The sequence below is a fragment of the Phaethon lepturus genome, unplaced genomic scaffold, assembly GCF_000687285.1.
Source record: "Phaethon lepturus isolate BGI_N335 unplaced genomic scaffold, ASM68728v1 scaffold49940, whole genome shotgun sequence".
NCBI lineage: Eukaryota > Metazoa > Chordata > Aves > Phaethontiformes > Phaethontidae > Phaethon > Phaethon lepturus.
Window position 1 is genome coordinate 1 of NW_010510699.1, and position 22,351 is coordinate 22,351.

General features: G+C 39.3%; 1 protein-coding gene across 1 annotated transcript in view; it reads left to right on the forward strand.

Annotated features, from left to right (window-relative positions):
• Positions 1 to 3,859: 3,859 nt before the first annotated feature.
• Positions 3,860 to 22,351, forward strand: part of SEC16A (SEC16 homolog A (S. cerevisiae)) — a 25,626-nt gene continuing 7,134 nt past the window's right edge. The window contains exons 1-20 of the mRNA XM_010281629.1: positions 3,860 to 7,666; positions 8,247 to 8,392; positions 11,054 to 11,139; positions 12,099 to 12,234; positions 13,035 to 13,233; positions 14,380 to 14,557; positions 15,331 to 15,473; positions 16,219 to 16,280; positions 16,517 to 16,655; positions 16,911 to 17,153; positions 17,482 to 17,579; positions 18,289 to 18,370; positions 18,563 to 18,680; positions 18,927 to 19,038; positions 19,328 to 19,433; positions 19,920 to 20,060; positions 20,175 to 20,288; positions 20,955 to 21,159; positions 21,353 to 21,601; positions 22,305 to 22,351. The exon at positions 22,305 to 22,351 is cut by the window's right edge and continues 54 nt beyond it. Coding sequence (XP_010279931.1) covers positions 3,860 to 7,666; positions 8,247 to 8,392; positions 11,054 to 11,139; positions 12,099 to 12,234; positions 13,035 to 13,233; positions 14,380 to 14,557; positions 15,331 to 15,473; positions 16,219 to 16,280; positions 16,517 to 16,655; positions 16,911 to 17,153; positions 17,482 to 17,579; positions 18,289 to 18,370; positions 18,563 to 18,680; positions 18,927 to 19,038; positions 19,328 to 19,433; positions 19,920 to 20,060; positions 20,175 to 20,288; positions 20,955 to 21,159; positions 21,353 to 21,601; positions 22,305 to 22,351 — 6,411 coding nt within the window. The remainder of the gene's footprint in view (positions 7,667 to 8,246; positions 8,393 to 11,053; positions 11,140 to 12,098; positions 12,235 to 13,034; positions 13,234 to 14,379; positions 14,558 to 15,330; positions 15,474 to 16,218; positions 16,281 to 16,516; positions 16,656 to 16,910; positions 17,154 to 17,481; positions 17,580 to 18,288; positions 18,371 to 18,562; positions 18,681 to 18,926; positions 19,039 to 19,327; positions 19,434 to 19,919; positions 20,061 to 20,174; positions 20,289 to 20,954; positions 21,160 to 21,352; positions 21,602 to 22,304) is intronic.

Below are 22,351 nucleotides of genomic sequence, written 5' to 3' on the forward strand. Positions count from 1 at the left end.
GGCGGGGCTGTGCTGCCGAGGCCTCTTCCCTGCGGGGCTTGGGTTGTTCTGGGTCGCCTCGAGTGCCGCGGTGGGACAGGCGCACACGCTGCAGGCCTTGCGAATAATACTTCATGGGGTGGGGGAGAGAAAAAGAGATCTTGCGGTCTAAAGTATCGCCTGACGTTCGTGATCGTGTATTTTTTTTTGAAGAGACACGATACTTCTCGCAACTCAGGGTTGTTTTTTCGAGTTGTCAAGTGTCAGAGGTCTGTGCTTTGTTGGAGTAGCAACTGGTGCTGACTCAGTAGAGTTGCGTGAAAGTGTTCAGGACCTGCTGGTGTGATGGACAGGTAGTCAGTCTCCTTTACAAAACAAATGCGTATGTTTTATGCTGCTGCTGTCTATGAATCATATTAAGTCTGCTTTTGATTACAGAAGAGCTCTTTTAGCTGAATAAAATTTTAATTATGGTTGCTATTTACAAGAAAGCCAGTAGGAAGCTGTCAAGAGTACTAAAAATGTAGAATGTGTTCACTCTGTCATCCACATGTGTGCAGATGTGCAGCTGTCTGCATAGAAAAAGAAAACTGAAAAACTGGTGTCCCAGATACTGATTTTTAAAGACGCAAATCTCATTTTTCAGCTATTCTTGTCTTTGGGATTGCAGCAGAGTTTTCTATTCACTTTGTTCTCATTGTTAGGAATGTGTGTACATGAACATATTATTTACTGTTTGGTACATAAACGTGTGCATACACACGTATAGGCACACATGAGAATTAATATTAGTAGTCTGTAATGTGCTTTGTCAGCATACTCATTCTTGTTTAAAAGTAATTTATTTAGCTTATGTCCCCTGGAGATAGGATTAAATTAATTCCCCTCAAATAAATTATTCCTTCATGCAGATAAATTTTCACAGAGGAGTTTAAACTAATCACAGCCATAGAGCTCATCAGGTGTAATTTATTGATGCCTTGTCTAGAGGGTAGTTTTAATCTCTTTTTTTCCTCTTTGGTAACATTTTCTTGGCACGTCTGGAAACAACTTCTGCAATTGTTATTTCTGGCGACTAACGTTTAGCAGGCTGCTCTGCATTACCCATTAATAAACCTGCTGGAAGTTAAGAATTTCCAAACTAGATAAAGCAGAGCTGGATTGCTTTTGACTTACGTAGTTATTTCTCATTTATAAATTCCTTAAAAATCAGTATTTCTATTAATACTGGATTGGGGGCAGGGAGGGTCAATATCACTGAGTTTAAATTACCTGACAAGGCACATTTTATTTGGACTTAATTCTTCAAATCTTGCATGCTTTTACTACTGTGCGCAGTCTGTTAATATTAACTTTCCTTCTGTAAGGAATCTGATACCCTCGTATTGAACTTCTGTAATGCAGCATTAGAGATCCTGTTGTAGGAATAGCAAGCCAGCACTTTCAAGTAGAACTCTACACTTATTTTCATTAGCTAATTACTGGTACACTACTTAAGAATGTGGTAAAATATTAGGATTTTTTTTCTTTGTGTACATCTGATAAGACACTGTAAAGAGTGAAGTCCACATTAGAAATTTGGAAGTGGGTATTTAAATTGTAGAACAGTTGTCTTTTGTGCTCAACTGTGTTTCAGAAATAAAGAATAATAAGAACAGAAGTGTTAGGTAGGTATCAACATTTTGTTCAGTTAATTTAGTGCTTTCCAGGAGGTAACTGTCTTGGCAAATGTTTTAATTAGCTTTTTTTCCTCCCCACTTTGCGGTGTGTTGCATAAAAACACTAGTTTATTTGGAGGGGAGGGAGGAATTTTTGCAGTTAGATTAATACAGTAAAGAACATGATGAGAAATAAATGGGGATGTCCAGAACAGTCTTAGAGAAATGCCCAGGGTTTCTTAAGCGTGTGTAAACTGAGGTGGTGTTTAGGCAGGGTGTCCTGGTAACATGGTTGGCAGCTGGAAAACCTTCACTTTGGTATCATTATAGGAGAAGATATTGCAAAGCACTAAACCCCGTTTGTAACTATTCCTTGACAGGAATTTAACAGGCAGATGGGTTTTAAAAATGATTTTGAAAAATGCAAGTAATGCATGAAACTAATGAAACTTTCTGTTTAACGCTTTTCTGTTGAAGTCAGTTTGTGGTCCTCTTTCCCATTTTAACAAAACACAAGTTTTAACAAATTTACAAAGTCTTAACTTAAGATATGACTATGAAATATATGGATATGGGGGAGAAATTGAGAGACCCTGTCTCTGTTGACTGGTACTTCAGGCCCTCTGAAAGAGGGGCCTGGATTATACATAGGACTGTTGGATTCCGCAGGGATGAGTAGAAGGGGTTTTTCCATGGGGTAAGTTGTACTGATGTCTGATAAAGTCTATATAGATTGTGCTGTGTACTGGTCAGCATGCTTTTTATGGGATTTTTTTTTGGTTGTAAATCTTTATGAAATACATGTAGTTATGCAGTGTTCACTCGTGTATTTTTGTTAGCCAGAAATGAGAAGTATTTTGCATTTGACCTTCTCTATAGCTATTAAAATTTTGGCTTCATAACAAACATCTGACTCTTCTGGCTTCCTGTTTTATTACTTTTACTGACAAGATGCTGAATCTTAAAAAAAAAAAAAAGAAAATAATTAAAAATTGCACAGCTTTCTTCTCTCTTCTGTAAACAGAAGTGCATCTGGTATGAAACAATTGCCGTGGGTACTTCACCCTATATGATATAGAACATGTTTGTCATGTACTGTTAGAAAACAAGACTATCACATGTTGCTAAGGCTTCACTGAGCTGAACTGGACAAGTACAGTTTTGTCAGCTTCCCTCCTCCTCAGATTGTTAAGGTGTGATAAAATTGAAAAATACATATTCCTAATTAATTTGTTGAACTTGTGCACCAAATTCCTAACTGGTATTTGAAGTTCTTGCTGGTACAGTTGGAATACTTCTGTGCCTGTCTTTCCACCCTGAAATATAGCTATAACTCTGACACTGTGCCGAAGTCCCATTAGTGTTAAAGCAAGACCACTGATAAATTAATAGGTGGGGGAGAGTTGATTGTCTTTTATTTTCTTAAATGCAGTTTTACTATTATGCAGCAGTCATCTGGAAGAGAGAATATTTGTGATAAAAACCCAGTTGCCTTTTTCAAAATAAATAACACAACTGTCCTACACAATGTTTTCTTTACTAAAACAAAAATGGATTGATTGTGTTCTGTTGAGGGGAATAACATCTGATGAAATCTTTCTTGAGATGCTTGCTTCTCATCTTACCTGTGAAAAGGTCCATTCGTATTGAGCAGCAGTGCAACAGAGCTGAAGATTGTCTCCAACAGAATTAGAGTTAGATAATAATTTATCAACTCTTTATAATTAAATTGAGTTTGCCATAGTGCTTGCAGGTTCTATTGCAGGCTCACTGCTGCTGTGTCTTGTCTATGATGCATAATTCTTAAAACAAATTTTGGGAAATGTAACAGTATGATACCATCGGTGTATTAACAGCCTGAGATTTTAACAGTCCTTGTACAGGACTGAACTGTGTTTAATTACTCTTACTTGGAGCTATTTGTTAATATCATTAAATAATGTTACCACACAGCATTAAACTTCATTGATACTGGGCTTGGATTTAGAAATACGATGTTATGTGTAAATTTCTTATGCGTTCTGGAGAAGAGAGAGGTATTTTCACTTCAAGTTCTTTGAGTAATTTTGCTTCTAAAATAGAGATTGCTGAAGTACTGCATGTATTGTGAGAAAGGAAACTGACTTGTCATCTTTTTTGCCTTAACAGGGTGGAAGAAGGAATCTATCTACAGCGTCCAGTACTAGTTTGTCATCTAGCATCTGACCCTGCTAGAAGCCACCATGCAGCAGCCTCCACAGACTGTTCCACCAGGAGCGGCAGCTCCACCTCCTGCAGGCATTGCTCGGAACATGTACTGGAGAAACAGCTCGCTCGGTAAACGAGCAAATGCAACAGCTGCCCCAGTGCAGCCTGTGACAGACCCTTTCGCATTTGGCAGACAAACTCCACAGGGTTCCTCTTTAGATAATCCATCCAAGGGCAATGCATTGGTTATGCAAAGTTCTTCCCCAGCAGTGTTTCCGCAGCCAGCTGTTATGCATACTTCACCGTCACGTGCAGGGGACAATCCTCATGGACTGCATACATCTTTATCAGCTCCTGTATCTCAACCAGGAATAAATACCAGTACATTTTCTAATGTTCCAATTCCTTCACCGTCCCCAGGATATGTTATAAATAGTACTACAGAAGTGCATCCAAATGCAGATCTTGGACTCCATGGGCCTGCAGTACCATTGCATTATAATACAGGAGCAGTAGTTGAAAATTCTTTCAGTGTGCATCCTGGAATGGTGTCTGCGTCAGACAAACCTGGAGGCAGACAAGATGTTAGTAGAGATCCAAATGATGTTCCTTCAGGGCCCAATGCAACAGCACTCTTCCCTCCACCTCCTCAGCAGCCTATGTCTCCGTGGAGGCCTGTTCAAGGTAACCTGCAGTCTCCAGTGCGAAATTTTATGCCCTATCCTGAGCTGTCTTCTCAAATTGATGTTCATAACATTTCTCAATCTTCTGTTAGCACTTCCATTCCTCCTCCGCAGACAAATTTGCAGCAGGGTCCTGTACACCAAGGTATTCCACAAAATATCGTGCAAGCGCCTTTATCCGTTGGTTGTGAAAAGAATGGGAAAAATGGCTCTGCAAATAGCAGTCATCACATGAATAGCATCCAGCCTGGAAATGTGTTTAGGCAGAACACAGAAATGACTAACACTTGGTTAAGTCAACCGTACCAGGAACAGTTTTACCCACAGCCACCACTGCAAGATTCCAGTTTTGTTGTTCCCACAGCTCAGGAAAATAAGCCCAAAAACCAGTCTCCAGATACATCTGAAACATCAAATAGACCTGTTCCCACAGATCGAGAGTCAGGAACTCTCTCCATGTTTTTCAAAGGAGATGAGGCAGAAAATGAAGAAATACTTTCAGCTGAAAAGAATTACATAGTTGAGAAAACTGAGTTTGATGCTTGTCAGCCAAATTTGGCATCCTTGTATCACCAGCCAATGCATCCTCAGCGGGTTGCAACTAATGTTCTCTCTCAGGCACAGATTGGTACGGGCTCAGCCAGTGAGGTGCTACAAAAAGGAATGGATGTTCAGTACTTTCCTAAAATTGTAAGTCAGCAGGAGACGCAGGCCTCTAAGCACTCTATGTTTGTTAGTGATGACAAGGCACAGGTAGGTGACATGTCTGGGAATGGTGGGTCACAGTATGAAAACATTGAGAACCTGGAGTGCATTCAGAATCAAGAAGTGCTGCCAAGTGAACCACAGAACATCAATGCTTCATCTCCTGCTGCTGGTCCTGATCTGTACAGATACGGATCCTTTCCAGGTCAGATGCTTCCAAAGAATGCTGTTGTGAGCCATGCTGAAGGAGGACCAAATTTGGAGGCACCTGATTCATTACCTCACCCTGTACGACCAGATAGCGTATCTTCAAACTATAGCAACATTAGCCATAGGAGTGCTTCTAGCTCAGCAAGACCTCAAGAGCAAGTCGGTACGTTTATTCAGCAAGAAAGTGGGAAGCCTGATGAGGAATCTTCTGCTAGCTTCTTTAAACAGATTGACTCCTCTCCTTTGGGAGGCGATTCAAGTGAGCTAAACCTGGGCAAGAACTACCATGGTAATCTATCCCAGCCCCCAACTCCAAGTCCTCCTAAGCCTACAGGTGTATTTCAGACAAGTGCAAATAGTTCTTTTGAACCTGTGAGGTCCCATGGAGTTGGTGCAAAACCTGCAGAGATTGACCGAGCAAAGATGGTGGTTGAATTAAGAGAGAACCACTCAAACCAAAAGAATATCAAGAAGAATACATCTGTGCCGGCTGCATCTCCAGGCAATCTTGAACAGCCACCAGATAATCTGGAAACTATTTTCATGCCTCAGGTACACCCACTGCCTCCTGCAGTCACTGGTGAAGCTGGAAATGTGTTGTATTCTGGACCTGTTATGGAAAACATACAATCAGTATCTGAGAGAAGGTCCTCAACACGAGCTCAGGGAGCAGTTAAGAAATGCGATAGCCCAGCAACAACTTTGTGGGCTCATAATGAGTTACCTAATTTTGGGGGAAATGTTCTTCTAGCTCCTGCTGCTCCTGCAGTGTATGTACCTGCCAAACAAACTGTAGAAGTCATTCAGCCACCAGAAGAAGGCCTGTCTAATCAGCAACCGAGTAAACCAGGGACTATTGCTGTGCAGCTTTCCCAAGATGGAAATACATCTTCTGAAAATCTTGAGAATCCTCCCAAAATGGGAGAAGAGGAGGCACTTCAGTCTCAGGCAAGTTCTGGTTATGCAAGTTTGTTGTCTTCTCCACCTACAGAGTCTTTGCAAAATCAGCCTATCCTGATTGCTCAGCCTAATCAAAGCTATAACTTGGCACAGCCAATTAATTTTTCTATTTCTCTATCTAATCAGCTAAGCAGCAATGAAAACAATCAGCCAATGAAGGACTCTGGGGTTGGGGACAAGCCTGCAATGGGTCCCCAAACTTCACATGCTGGTGGGATCATTTCTGGGGAAAATATGCCATTACCTGTGATGCAAGTTGGATCTCTATTAGTTAATGCACTTCCAAATACTAATCTGTTAAAACATAATTTATTACAAAGCCCTGTTAATTCCTCTGATATTGCTTCTAATCAGCCTGCAAACTTGCTTATGAAAACTCCACTTAATTTGGCTCCAGAAGGGCAAAAGAATGTTAATATGGAAGGTTTTGTTCCTGAATTTGCTAGCAAGCCAGGGTCTAATTCATCTGTTTCTCCTGGGACGAACCTCCCCAGTGGAAGTGGAAGTGCACTAGTCCCCCCTGTTAATTCTGTAGTACAGGCTAGTAATTCTGCAAATCATTCAAATATCAAAGAAGAAGCTGCTGGAGTGCTCGACTTCACAGTATCATGGACATTGGAGAAGAGCAGTGCAAGTAATTCTGTACAGCTGCATAATCAGTCACTTCCTGGTGGTCCAGTATATCCTCAACAGTCAGCTGGTAGTGCTGGCCAGGTGGGTCCTGAGATGCATGACAAACAACATTTCTATCAACAGGTGACAAAAGATGTACAGCATCAGGCTGTATCAGACAGAGCTGTACAGGGAGCATTGCCATCTCAACCACAAATGCAAACAGCTCAAACGCAGCAACCAATATCATCTGGGCAGTCCTCAGTTCCTTCAAGCTATCAGATTGCCACAGGGACTAAAGCCATGCAGGCATCACAGCAGCATGAGAACCAGGCGCTGAGTAATCATCCTCAACCCGTGGGTCCCCAAGAGGCAAGTTCAGTACAGCTGACAACGAGGTACGATCAGACGAGTCCTGATAAGCAACCAGCTTCTGGACAGCCATCGGGTGCTCCAGCTTCAGCCCCTTCTGCCACCACCAGTCAGTCAGTCATGCCAAATGTGCAACAAGACCTGCAGCGTCCATCCCTGTCTCAGACTCCTCAGGATGCCTTTGGTCCACCCCAGAACCCTTACTACTACTATAGACATCCTTATGATGCTTACCAGCCTCCATATCCACCACCGTATCCTCCTGCAGATACCAGAACAGCAGCTCATCTTTATTACATGGTAATTTTTTATTTTTGCCTTCCTCTCCCCTTAGTAATTTTCATGTTTGAATTATGAGTTTAAACAGTTGTTAACTGAACTCAACATTCAGTATAGCATTCTTGTTGAGTATTTAATTGTAGGGAGAATCCAGATAGCAGTAACAAAACTTACATTACGAAGACTATAAATATTTAAAATACTTGCTAATACCAATTCCAGTTGGCACAGATGTAACCTGATAGCAGTTTATTTGGTTCTTTGGAAAAAGTTGGTGGTTATAACTGTCTTAGCTGCCCAGGTGTTCAGATTTGGTTCCCATCTGCTGTCTGAATTATTGACAGTTTAGCAGAGTGGCCAGCAGGTTAAAACAGGGGTTTAACTGCCTTTAGTCCAGATGTAATTTTTTTTCTGAAGTTTAGGATTATCAATAGTCTTGAATATAACTTGCCACAACAGGTGTCGGAAGCTATATTGTAGTCTATAAATCTGCATCTCTTCAGGTATCACAGTTGTGGTGTGTATGGGGTTTTTTTTGTTTTTAAAGGTTTATTCTTGGAGGGGGGAAGCCTCTTACCTTACATGTCAATCTCTTTTCTAGGAGGATAGCTACGGACAGTATGACCCACGGTACAGACACTATGATAGCACCAGCACTGCTTATATGGAGCCTGGGAGCTATCGGTATTCTGAGCCTGAACGGCCTAGTTCCAGAGCTAGTCACTGCTCTGACAGGCCACCTTCTAGGTATGCAATTCCTAAATGGAGTAAAGATCTGCTATACCCTGAAGCAGTGAGTGTAATGATGCCTGTGGAGTTTTGTAGCATAAGCTGCAGTTAGGAAGTTCAAAAACTCGTTGTGTGCTGCCATAGGAAAGGACAGTATCAAATGCCACGTCTGAAAAGGATATGATTCTGCAGTCTTTCCTGTTGCTAAAGCCTTATTGCTCCTTTCATTCAGTTCTCTGGGTGGTTGTTGGCAGGAAGTCACTGCGATGGACTTGGTGCTGAGGTTAGCTCTTTTTCAGGTGTACTGTGACAGAGCAGTGTAGACCATGGGTTTGTTAATCCATAGTATAGTTTCTGGCTAGCACTTAAGCAGTAGCCCCTAGTTCTGTTAATAAGAACAGTGGTCTGGGATTTGCCTCGTAAGCATAGCAGTACATGTAGCGTACTGATATATGGTGTTTCAGATGTTCAGAAGAGAGAGATGGTGAATCAAGCGAAAACATCCTGGCACTGTGTCAGGTTAATTTGTCTCATGATTATTTCAACTGTGTGGATAAGCTTTCTCACAAAACTCCCAGACTGTGGTCCATGTAGCAAAGGTGCTATGTGGGCATGTTGTACCCACTGCACTATAGGTTTTTATGCAGGTAGCACATGACTTAGGAAAACTTAAAAGCCTTGGTCTGTCTGATTATAGGAAATAAAAATTTTGAGAGAGGGGAAACAATGTGTTCAGACGCTACTTGCAAATATTAAATAAAAAGCGGACAATGGCTGTAGCTGCATATGGTAACTTTTATCATCTTCGTAAGTGAATCTAAGTGCACCGTGAGATCTTGTAATGAGATGATGACCTCTAGTAGCACTTCCTGGTGTGTACTCTTCTTAGGTACTATTTTTATAAGAGGTTGAAATTCCTATAGGTGCCATTGGGCAGACCAAAGCCTGTTATTAGTAGCTCTGTCAGCATTGATGTGTGATGTGACAGTGCAGTTGGATGTGGACTGCAGTATGGTACTGCAGGGCAGCAGAGCCAGAGTGACAAAGTCAGTATGACAGCCTGTCTGAAACTTGCCCTTAATGTACCAGTATTGATGATGCAGATTTGTAAACTCTGTTTGGGGAGGGGAATAACATCTCTCTGAAGGAGACTGAGAAGATTGGGTGGATGAACCTGATCTGATAAGATCAGATCTCCTCCTCTGCCAAGGTAGGTGCTGTGTTAGCAAACTTCCCACACGTTCCTGGGAGGAGCATCACTTGACTTGCTTGGCCACTTTGGAGTTTGCACTATCAGTTGTATGATCAGTTGTAGAAGAGCATGAAAGTTCCCATCATTCCACATTGGCATTAAATGTCTTTACCTCCTGTGCCTGTATGTGTACATATGTGTGTGAGTAGACATAAGCATATATGTATATACATACTCGTGTATGTGTACATACATATATGTAGACACACTACATTTTTCATCTAACATTTATCTTCTAGCTTTTTTCAGAAATTGTAGGATGATGTCCTAAAAATGGCTCATGATTTTTCAAGTAATGGCCACATCTTTCTTTTTCCATCAAAATTATTCTAATTATCTTTTGTTTATGCACTGACTCTTACTTTGGTGTGTTGGCTTTAGTCAGGTTCTTGTGCTTGTTCTGTTCATTTGGACAATCAGTATTCTAACACGGGTTCTGTGAATGAGTATTTTCTTCAATTCAGTCCTCTCTATTTGCTCAAATGAACAGCAAGCCTTTGCTACATGCTACTGTCCATCCAAGCCTATGGAGAAGGGTAATAACCTAGAAGATGCCTGAAATTAGTTGTGTAGTGATGTGTTGTGTTACAATTGCATCTCAATGCTATCTCATTTATTCACTGAAGTATTAAATGTAAGGATATACTAACACTCAAAACATTGCTGCATCTACTGAAAAGCTGTGATTGTGAAACAGACTGAGTGCAGAATGAAAGTAAAGCATTGAGATTATGGTAGTGCTAGCCCTACAATGTTAGTATTCTGTGTGTTTGCCAGCCACAGATATACATCAGCTCCAAGTTGAACAAGGCGATACAATATTGAGTTCTTTGGCAAGGTACCCAAGGAAAGGTGTAGTACGTTTTGGTTTTGTTTCTTTTCTAACTGTATTTAACACTGGTGACAGATGACACAATGGCAGCCCCAAAGGCTGAAACTCTCTGTTCAGAATTATCTATGAGAGTGCTAGTTCATGTCCTGACCCATTTTCATGACCTCTTCTCCAGACCATATTCCTCTTTTCATCACCATAGGATATATAACAAAATGCTGCTAAAGCTGAGGGAGCAATTGTTTCATTACTTGTTAAGTTACTGACTTCTCTGTTGAGACAGTGCAAAGGTTGCTAATTTTAGCAGTAGTTTTTGTGATTGTAAGTAATTAAACTTATCACCCAAGCAGTTTACAAAAATTACTAAATTATTGTATAGTAGAGGCTTTCAGCTTCTTATGGCACACAACAATTTAGTGATATATTGGTTTTTAAAGTCTTAATTTTATGATTCCTTGATTTCCTGTAAATGAATTATTTTAAATATGAAACTCTACCTAATCAGTTGTGGCATATGGTTCTTCGCATCTCATACTGGCTTTAGAAGAAATTGAAGGAGGAATGATAACTTTTATACCTGTGCGCTTTCTTTCAGGCAAGGGTATCCCGAAGATTATTATACGAAAAGTGGATGGAGTGATTATTATCCAGGCTATTACCCAAACTCATATGATTATGGAGGTAAGGTGTCAAAACGAGCTCTGAATTTTTCTATAGAAAATTGCAGGTTTAAACAAAAATTTTTTGGGAAGAGGAACTTTGAGATCAGAGAATTATTATATTTTATCATATTAATAAAACTAGTATCCTTTCTACAACCAGCAAGAATAAAGTTATACTTGCTGAAAATTGATCTTTGGGTCTACTTCAGTTCTTACTACCATGCCATCCTTCCTGGATGCTTTTTATTCAGTAGAATTAGTAAATTGAAAGTAAGTTAAGGTTTTTTTTCCTCACTACCAGCCTTCAGTTTGCCTTCTCATTGTGAAAGCACACCATTGTAAGTCTACAGAATAGGTTTCTTCAATGTATTGCAAACCTGTCATTCACTGGGGTGTATCCTTGGTGCGTAACCTGCGGGCAGACTTCTAAAGTAAATTTTGTGTGGGTGTGAACAGAAGCTGACTCATGACTAGAATTGGTTTTGTTCATAATTGTCTGAATGCTCACAGAGACGTACTGGCGTTGGTAATCTGAAGATAATTGCTTGTATAGTGCCTGGGAGGATTTTAAGCAACATCTGTCCACATCCTGAGACATTTAGCATGATGATCTGAAGACTGATCACAAAGATTCTGTTAATATTTGTTGAGATACTATCATATCATGATCACGTTTTAAAAGTTATTAGAAAAGATCTAGCTGTCTGATGGTAAACACTGTCCCTTCAAGAGTATCTAGCTAACTATATTAACTATGTTTCTCTGAAAGGTGTGAAATTTTTTTTTTAAGTTGTTTTTTTGTTTGTGTTTTTTTTAAACTAAAAACGAGCAGACATATTTATGTAGCTTTAAGGACATTATTTTAGTTTTGCTGTATGCTTCAGGACCAAATCAGCAAGTAATTAAAGAGAAGGGAGTAGAAAAAGGTTATGGGCAACAGCTTCCAATACCTAAACCATTTCTTTTTATTTTCCAAAGATCCAAGTCGCTGGGAACGTTACTCATCAGCATACGACACCAGATACAGAGATCCTAGAAGTTATGATCAGAGGTATTGGTATGATGCTGAACACAGCCCTTACCAGAAGAGAGAAGTGTATCCATATGGCAACAGGTTTGTCCATTCAAACCATGTTCTTGCAATGCTCTTTCCAGATCGAGGGCAGCACAGGGCCTAGGTGCTGCTGATGATCAGAAGAACTAGTGTGTGTGTCTGAGTGAAGGTGGAGAATCTGGTATTTATTTTTTTCAGGGATGAGTCCCCCATGGTCAAATGTGTCACCAGAAAATTAAATTATGGCAGTAAGTGTTAAGGCAAAAGCTGAGGCTTTGCTTGTGCACTAGCAGAAATACTGCTTTATTTGCTGAAGATCTGCCCCAAAGCCTTGTATAGATCAGCCCCAGATCTGTTGTGACACTTGTATCAGGCGTCAGAATTTCAGGGTGTCATGCAGCCTTATAAATAAAATCCTTTCAATATTCTCTAGGAATGCAGATGCATCCTGTAACAGACTATTAAAATGCATTATTAAACATTTCATAAATATATGTTGATAGTCCTTTCTGTAGCTTTAATGTTGGTCATTGAAGAAAAACAGATGAGTTGTCGTGTCACTTTTAAGAAGAGGTTTTAAGGCAGTAGGACTTGTTTTCAGATCGGGTGAGCATTCTGTGGGTTTTCCTAGCACAGACTCTGAGTATGATGTTGGTCTTGATCTTGAATATTCTAGGTGAACTTATTGAAGAAATGTCAGTTTGTTTACTGTAGTAAAAACCTCAATCTAAACAATAATATAAAAGCCCTTCTGAACTTAGGTACAGTTTTCTTCTTGACAGGTATGCAGTGAAGTCACATCCCTCAGGGATATGGATGGCTATGTTCATTTTTGCTTTGTATATTTCTTTGTTATTCAGACACGACCGATATGAAGATAACTGGAGATACGATCCTCGTTTTACTGGAAGTTTTGATGATGAATCTGAACCCCACAGAGATCCTTATGGTGATGAATTTGATAGACGCAGCATCCACAGTGAGCATTCTGGTCACAGTCTCCGTAGCTCCCGCAGTGTTCACAGTCGCCAGAGTAGTTTCAGCTCTCGCTCTCAACAAGTGAGTTTCAAATGGTCACATCAAATATTCTTTCAGCTGAGTTGGGTCTTTCTCTCTGTCAGGGGTGGGTAAAACATTAGAAATATGGAAATATTTCTGGGTTTAGTTTGGGGAATATGTATTTTGAAAACTTTTGTTCTGTAAGTTAAGGCTGCTTTGTAATATGGTTCTGACTTAATATTTATCATAGTTGTCAAGAGAACTTTAACCAAAATCAGCACGCAGCTGTGCAAGTTGCCCCACACAGAGAAATTGAAAATTTCCCCTACTGAATCCATTTGCTGTTTGTGAGAACTTTGCCCTTGCTGTGCTTGGTTGATGATGTGTCTGGCTTTGTGTTACACTATTTTTCTCATCAGAAGCATGAATGCTATTACTGAATTTAGGATCTGTTAAAAGACTAACTCCATATTTGTATGATGCTATTTTGACTTTAAAAGTAGAAACCAAATCTAACTGACTACTCATCTACTTATGCCACAAGTAGCCATACTTATGCCACAAATACCTGAAAAACACAGAGAATATTTGGTTAATTTTTGAGGTACAGTCTTTGCTAGTGCAATGTGTCATTTTAGCTGTAGTCTCATATGTTAGTTCATCATGTTTCTTGGAAGTTTAGGTGGTTTTCCAGTCTGAACTCCAGTTAATTTAGTAATATTGGAAGTATTGAAGATCAGTTAGGCATTAATCTTTAGGCACCTGAAGTCATTTAGGCATTCATCAGGTTATATCAGTTGAGATTTTCTGTCAAGGTGTTACAGCAGAGGTGATCATTGATTCTGATCCATAGTTGCTGATACAGCTACACTGGAACCTGTAACTCATTCTATAATGTTATTCTTCGCACAAGCACATAGGCATTCTGTTGCAAGAGAACTGAACTTACTTGGATGCAAACAGATCAAATGGTAGTAAAAACACCGAGGGAGAACACTGAGATCTGTTAGTTATTTTCTATAGCCTATTGCTGCAGGTGTCTTGCAGGGTAACTTTCTCAAATGCAGTGATGTAGTAGGCCTGGTTTACGAACAGTATAAAGTCTATACACAGGGAATGCTTGCAGTCTTGAGTCATGCTTGCAATATTGCTTGCTTTGTGTAACTTCACGCTCTCTGCTAACAACTACTAATATGATCTATTTAGAGCCAGCTGTATAGAAGTAATCATGATCTAACGGCTAATACGTATGAAACTACTGCACAGGCAGTGTCACTCCACGCAGATTATCCATATGGCGGATATGCTGCTAACTTTGATGGACAACAGCCTTTTACAGATTATGGCTACCCGACTGAAACTGGATGGTCAGCTGTAGAACAAGGTATTGGCACCACTGGGGAAGGAGGAGGGAAGGCACTGTGCTTGTGAGTTTGTCTGCTAGTAGCAGTTTGCGCTTCTGTTAGTATTTGTAGTGTATGAGATGCCTTTCATGTATTCATTTAGCCTGTCAACAGGGAAAAAAATGCTGGTTTACACTTTATGTGCACATGAACAAAGTTTTGTTTCCTTTTCAGTGTAAGGATAACTTGCTTGCTGAAACCTGGCTATATCACAGAACAGTAGTAGTTAGGCAGTGTTTGCTAATAACTACTGGATACTTCAATTTGTAAATGTCTTCTTTTTTGATAGATTTTTAACTACACTGCTTGTGCTTCATGGGGAATGATTAAAATTTAACTTAATATTTTTCCATAGTTTTTTCTTACCCTTTCAGTGTGGAACAAAACACTGTTTCTCTGGAAAAGCTTTTCCAGAGTATGTTGAAGTGTATCATTAGCTCTTTGAAGATGTGTCATGTATTTGTACAGAGATCACAGAAATGTGTCTGATACAATCAATCAAAGCCCCTGCTTTGAAAAAACAAGTGGATTTTAAGGTTCTGTAGTCTAGTTTTGTTCTTGTTGCAAATCTTCAGAAGATCTTTGGGACTATAATGGAAGTGATTAATTGTTGCTTATAAAGTTTAGCCAAATTGAATGACAGAGTCTTTTCCACTAGTACTTCAGGATTACTGAATTGGATAAATATATCAACAAGTTTACTTAGTTGCAAGACAGGTTACTTGTTCTTCTTTATATTTTCTTCCCATTTCAGCACCTTTAAGGCCCTCAACACCTGAGAAATTTTCAGTGCCTCATATCTGTGCTAGGTTTGGCCCTGGGGGCTTCTTAATAAAAGTGCTGCCAAACCTGCCTTCAGAAGGACAGCCGGCTCTGGTTGAAATACACAGTATGGAGGTAAAGTTTAAAAGAAAAAAGGGAGGTCGTGGAATACAGGTCTGCCCTTTGGAAGGGGAGTAGGGAACTTGGATCTATAGCTTCCTGACTTCTTTTCTATATGTCAACGCATGTATCTTTGTATTTATCTGTTGCGCTGTAATAGTAAGTAAAACAGTAACTTTAAAAATTCTTTTCCTGAAAGATGATGTAGTCATGATCAGATCATCCAGCTCCTTACAATTTTGTTCACATAAAATCCTTACACCCTAGAAGGGCTGGAGTTGTGTTGGTTTGTTTTTCATGTACTGGGGATTAAATATCATGGGTATATTTTCATTCTTCTTGTGCCATGACAAAGAAATGCAATACTCAAGTCATGTAAAATATATGGAGGGGCAGGCTTACATGATGAGGGTAGAATTCGTTGGTAAAATATCACTAGAAGGATGTAGAATTGTAAAAATTGTATACAAGTACAGGAAAATTACTGGACTTGGCAGTGCTAGGTTTATGGTTGGACTTGATGATCTTAAAGGTCTCTTCCAACCTAAGTGATTCTATGATTAAGGAGATATGAGGAACATTTTTATACTGTGCTACAGAATGACTTCCATGTAAAGTAGATTTCATCATCTATTATCCTTGTGCAGCTTGCAAGTCGCCATATGTATTTTGTTTAAGAGCTTCGGGTCTGGGGTTTTATTGTTTAAAAAGCAAACTTCATAGCTATAAGAATATCTTATGGTTTGTATTTGTGTTTTAGACTATGTTACAACATTCTGCAGAGCAAGAAGAGATGAGAGCATTTCCTGGTCCGCTTGCTAAGTATGTTCTTACAGATTTCAGAAATAACTTTCATGCATTCAGAATTCATTTCTTCATCAAACTTTTAATTGTCTGCAAATTACAAGCTTTAAACTGACTTAAAATATTTGTGCCTTTTCACCTGCTTGGATAATACATGAGCTTTAAATTTGTTCCTCATAGTAATCACAATAATGATCTGAATGTTTACATTTCTCTCATTAAAAACTTTTTTCCTTTTTTTTTTTTTTTCCCAGGGATGACACCCATAAAGTGGATGTTATTAATTTTGCACAAAATAAAGCTACACAGTGCTTTAAGAACGAAAATTTAATTGACAAAGAATCTGCAAGTCTGCTTTGGGACTTTATTGTACTGTTGTGCAGGCAGAATGGGGTATGTCTCACTGCCTGAATTTTTATCTATCCTAAAATGTTTTGTACACAAAATGATATTTATGTAGAAGACAGTAATATGTGTATAGTGACTTATCTTGGAATAGTTCACAGGTTGGTGGAACAGGTAAGCTACTCACTTGTCCTCAGGTGCTCAGAGGTGCTGATATTCACACGTTGTTGAAGTGACAAATAAAATGCAGGCAGTGTTGAAATAACGGATTTTTTATTTTTATTTTTTTCTCTACATGGATAGACTGTTGTGGGAACAGACCTGGCTGAACTTTTGCTCCGAGATCATAAAACAGTGTGGCTTCCTGGGAAGTCCCCTAATGAGGCAAATTTGATTGACTTCACTAATGAGGCTTTGGAACAAGTGGAAGAGGAATCTGGTGAAGCCCAGCTCTCATTTCTCACCGATAGTCTTATAACCACAATTGACAGTCTTGAGAAAGAGACAGAGAGATTCAGAGAGTTGCTACTTTATGGGCGCAAGAAGGTGAATGTTTATACTGTTGCTCCAAATACTGCATGTGTCTTATTTTGTTTACTTACTTTTCACAAACCTTAAAGCTCTAAGCATCAGTTAAAATAATTTTTGCAACTTGCAGTGCATATGCTTATAATATTTCATGGCACTGCACTACACTCATAGGGAAAAATGTTATTCTGTACAATTTGTAATACAAAACAAAATTATATTCATGTGTTAGCATTTGATCTAAAAAAATGTTTTTTCATTCAGTCAAAGTACTACTGTAAAACAATCATTGTTTATTTGAACAGTATGTTAAGCTCTTCCCAGGAAACTAATTTCTGTTAATTAGGATGCTTTGGAGTCTGCCATGAAGCATGGTTTATGGGGTCATGCTCTGCTACTTGCCAGCAAAATGGACAGCAGAACACATGCAAGAGTTATGACCAGGTATTGTTTTGCTTGTTGATTAGTATAATATGACTACCTATTCTGCTAATGAGACCTGGTGCTCAGAAATCTTAGTTATCAAAATCATGAGTTATCCTTAGTAGCTCATGCTAGAATTATGCTTTAATTTTACCTGTATATTCAGTTGTCATCTTTTACTTTTTATTCTGGGGCCTTCTGGCCATAAACTTAAACCAGAGAAGTTATTCTATGCCACTCGTTCCGTTTAAGGGGTATTTGAACAGTATCATCTTGCTTGACAGGTGCTGTTAATCAGGCTTTGAAAAAAAAAAAACTGCAAAAACCAAACTGTCAACTTTGTTAAAGCCAAGTAACTCTGTCATACCCTTCATTCTCCTTGCCTGAAAGAAACAGATGTGTTGGTGCATGCTTTGTCTGTAGACAGAAAAACTTTCAGCTTCCTGAGCTTGTGGAGTCACCTACTAAGTCTAGTCTGCTGGCATGGGGAGAATCCTTGAGGTTTTTCCTAGCTTGGACTATGGACTATGTCAGAGTGGCAGATCAGTTAACTAGTAACGTTTTGCTTTTGAACATTATCTGCTGGGTAATTGCTTATTCAGTGTAGTATTTTTCAAACAGCACTTCCTTCTCTTAAACTAAGCTAGATTAACTGCCACTGAGTGTTCAAGTGCATTTTAACTGCTTACCCCATGTTTGTGTTTTGTTTTTCTGTATAATGTCTCTGTAGATTTGCCAACAGTCTCCCAATTAATGACCCTCTGCAGACTGTTTACCAGCTCATGTCTGGAAGGATGCCAGCTGCATCCACGGTAAGATTCAAGTGTGAGCTGCAGTTGAGACTAAAGAAGTACTGCAGTGAGTAGTGTAGTTCACAACAGTAATCTTTCCACATGCTTTTCCTGGAATTGTCAGTTAAGTTGTTTTAGTCCTTTTTAGGTTGAAACACTTACCCACGCAGAGCTCCAGTCACTGATTTGACTAAGTAATTCTTCTAATTTTAGTGCTGTGGAGATGAGAAGTGGGGAGACTGGAGACCTCATCTAGCAATGGTGTTATCCAACTTGACCAATAATGTGGACTTGGAATCCAGGACCATTGCTACCATGGGAGACACTCTTGGTAACTCTTGGGGAATGAACAGGGTGATGGCTGAAGGAGAAGCTTTCTGAAAGCTTTAATTACTCAGCTTGTTTTTTTTTTTTAAAACAACCAATTGCTGTATAAAATGTGAAGTGGAACAGATTTATATGGGTGTGTCTCTATTGTGAAGGTATTTGAATGCAAAGCCAAAACAACACAGGACGCTGAATTATGATGTGCCCCCAACGGGAAATGTTCTGAGCTCTGTCACCTATTTCTCTACAGCTTCTAAAGGCCTGCTGGATGCTGCTCATTTTTGTTACCTTATGGCCCAAGTTGGTTTTGGAGTTTACACAAGGAAGACAACAAAGCTTGTCCTAATTGGATCAAATCATAGGTTTGGCTTTCTTTTTTTTTTTTTTTTTGCTTTTTCCCCCAAACACAACTTTCTAGATACAAAAATTAAAACTTAGTGGCTTGAGAGACTGAGTTGCGCTGCTCCCCTTATCGCTAGCCACAGCTGGTTTTGAGATAAGGATCTGATGCTCTGTCCTTGTTTGAAGAGTGGAAGTTACTGATGTTGTGTCTAACAGAGCTATGTTTCTGACTTCTGATTGTCTGTATTTATTGCCAGCATATATAATCTTAATGTTAAATAATATTTTTCCTCTCCCATTCCCAAATAGCTTGCCATTTTTTAAGTTTGCCACCAATGAAGCCATTCAAAGAACAGAAGCCTATGAATATGCACAGTCATTAGGAACTCAGCCTGGCTGCCTGCCCAATTTCCAGGTGAAGAGCTGTTTTGGGTTGTTTTTTTATTTTGGCGGGTTTTATGTGAGGTTTTAATCTCTCGTGCTGTATTCAGCACAGCAAATATTTTATCCATTGTAGCATGAAATATTTGTGGATAATGTAGTGCAAGATAGCTTTTTTTTTTTCCCTGTTGTCACTTAAATCTTCTTGTCGCATTTTTCATCTGTGCATTCTCAACTTCTGAATTTTAAATTCTATTATTATTGTTACTATATTCCAAAAGAAAAATCCAGCAGAATGTGTTGGCACTAGCTGTAGACAAATAGATAACTTCAATCGGATACATTGCGTAGAAGAGGAGAATTGAATGCTTTTTACCTCGCAGTTTTTTTTTTTTTCCTACCTAGTATAGATGTGACAATTGGAATATCTGAGCTTTCAACTGAAAGGACAGACTGCCTTTCATTTGATACTTCTCATGTTCTGATGACTTGGTTTATTTTACCTGCCTGCGTTCCATAGGTTTTCAAATTCATCTATGCTTGCCGACTAGCTGAAATGGGACTTGCTGCTCAGGCTTTCCATTATTGTGAAGTGATTTCCAGAACTGTCCTTAAAGATCCACATTACTATTCACCTGTACTTATTGGCCAGCTAATCCAGGTAACTTAAGGAAGAATTAAGTATTTGTGGTTTCATATTGTAGGTGGTAAGCTGTGGCTAAAGTTGCCTTTTGTTGGTTGGTGAACTTAAATTTACAATGATTCCTTTCTGTAGATGTCATCACAACTACGCCTGTTTGACCCACAGATAAAAGAAAAACCAGAACAGGAATCTTTTATTGAACCTTCATGGTTAGTAAGGCTTCGACATGTGGATGGACAGATCAAGGTACAGAATGTACTTTTCAACACGAAGTATTCTTTTTTCAAGGATTAGTGTAAATACAATTTTTTAAGTGGTTTTGTTTATACTGCTACTTACAGAAACATATGAAGTGACTTTATGATATATTCATGTTGTAAAGTGCAAGTGTTATGATTTAAACCAAGTGGATTTACCACACTTTAGTGCCCTAATATTCAATGCAGAAGAGTCAAAGGGTGGTGTACATCGTATGAAACAGGCTTTTCTTAGTACTTTGATGCAAGGAGAATTGCAAGGTTCATTAGGTTGCAATAACTCCTGCTGTAAGCATAGGATCTACTTGCCAGAAAAAAAATAGTTGTGTGTGAATTGTGAATTAGTGTAGCTAGATTGTAACAAAGTGGAAATACTGACCATAAAGAGATCTATTAAAATTTGAACATGGAGCTAATTAACTATGCTTCTATTTAAACAAAAACAACCCAAGCCAAAACAAAAGCGATCCCTCACAAACAAAAAACTTTTCCATGTTTTCGTTGAACCTGCAAATGGCTGGCAACTCATTTTTTTGATTGAAAAGTAAGAGAGCTTGTGTGCTGTTCTCACGGTGAAGATTTCCTTTGCTATATGTTCCCTTGGTTATGAACTTAATGTCTGGTACAGTTAATAAGATCTTGCTTTTTTGTGCAGGAGGGTGCAATAGCTTATAACACAGACAGATCCACTCCACCACCATATGCATGTAGTACACCAAGCTCTGAATTAGACCATGCTAGTCAAAGTGATGGAGCAGGAGTTGGCCGTGACATGGGTCCAGGTGCTGAAAATGCATTGTTAGCATCCTTATTACCCAATATGGCTCAACAGATGCAAAGTGTGCAGCTGATGCCTTCAGGTTAGTGTTTCATATCCTTTTCATGATGGAAAATAAACATTTCAGGTTTCTGGTATAAGAAACCACTTAAGAGGGTTGTAGAAACAGTGAGATTTCACTTCCGCATTGTATCATTTTATTATAGAGGGTAAAAAGTTCACACACTGGAATTTCTGTTTTGTTATAACTTAACTTTTTTTTTTTTGTGCTGCAGTACCTCAGGCTGTTCTTGATGGGTCAGCTGCTATGATTCCTCCTGGTGACCAGGAAGCTGTCCGAAGTGTCCCTTTCTATTTAGTGGCTTCTCAGCCTGTTGCTCCAGGACCTGGCTTTGCACCTCCAGGATTTTCAAACCCATATGGAACTGAACCATCACCACTGTATTTAGGGTCAGCAGTACAACCAGGAGGGCCACCACAAGAAATTGAACCACGGCCAGAAGAGCAGACAAACCTGGAAACAGGTCTGGGATCTTAGTAAACAGCTTTCCTCCCTTATAAGGGGAATGAAGTATTTTGAGGAATAATGCAAAATACCTCAATATTTAGAAAATCTTAAGTCAAGTCTTGGGTAATGAAATTTAAAAACACCATGTATTACATGGTACAGAAACATCTGTGGAAAGTTCTAGTATTCATCCTGCTTGTTTGGCTTAGTTTAAAAGAGAGGTTGGACTCAGCAGATAATCATTTAGACCATAACAGGTAATTGCTGAGTGCACTGAGATTGGCAACTCTGTTTGCAAGGTCTGTGATTGGAGCCTCAGGGCTTTCTGCCTCTGGACATCAGCTTAGAGGACCCTGATAAGTTTTAATTCTGTGACAGCAGAACCTGACATGTGTGAGGGAAGGCATGCGCAAGTTTGGCAGAGCTGTGTTAAGAGGTGGGAAGAACCTTAAACTGCCCCATATTGATGGTTGTATCTCTTGGCCTGCTCTGACCTGTGTTTAGAACAAGCACAATACCCATGCAGGAGAAAAAAATAAAATTATAGCAAGTGCAGTTCACATTCTTGAAAAGACCAGGTTCTTTCTAGCACAAAATTCATAACTAGTGAAAATTTTTGCCTTAAAAGTGGTGTTGTGGGACTTGGGGGCTCTTTTGTTTTTGTTTGTTTGTTGTTGTTGTGTTCCCCCCTGCTAACATAATCTAATTTGTTTTTTAAGGAATGCAGAGAACTGCCCCAGAGTCTCCTTCACAAAACCCTTTCCCT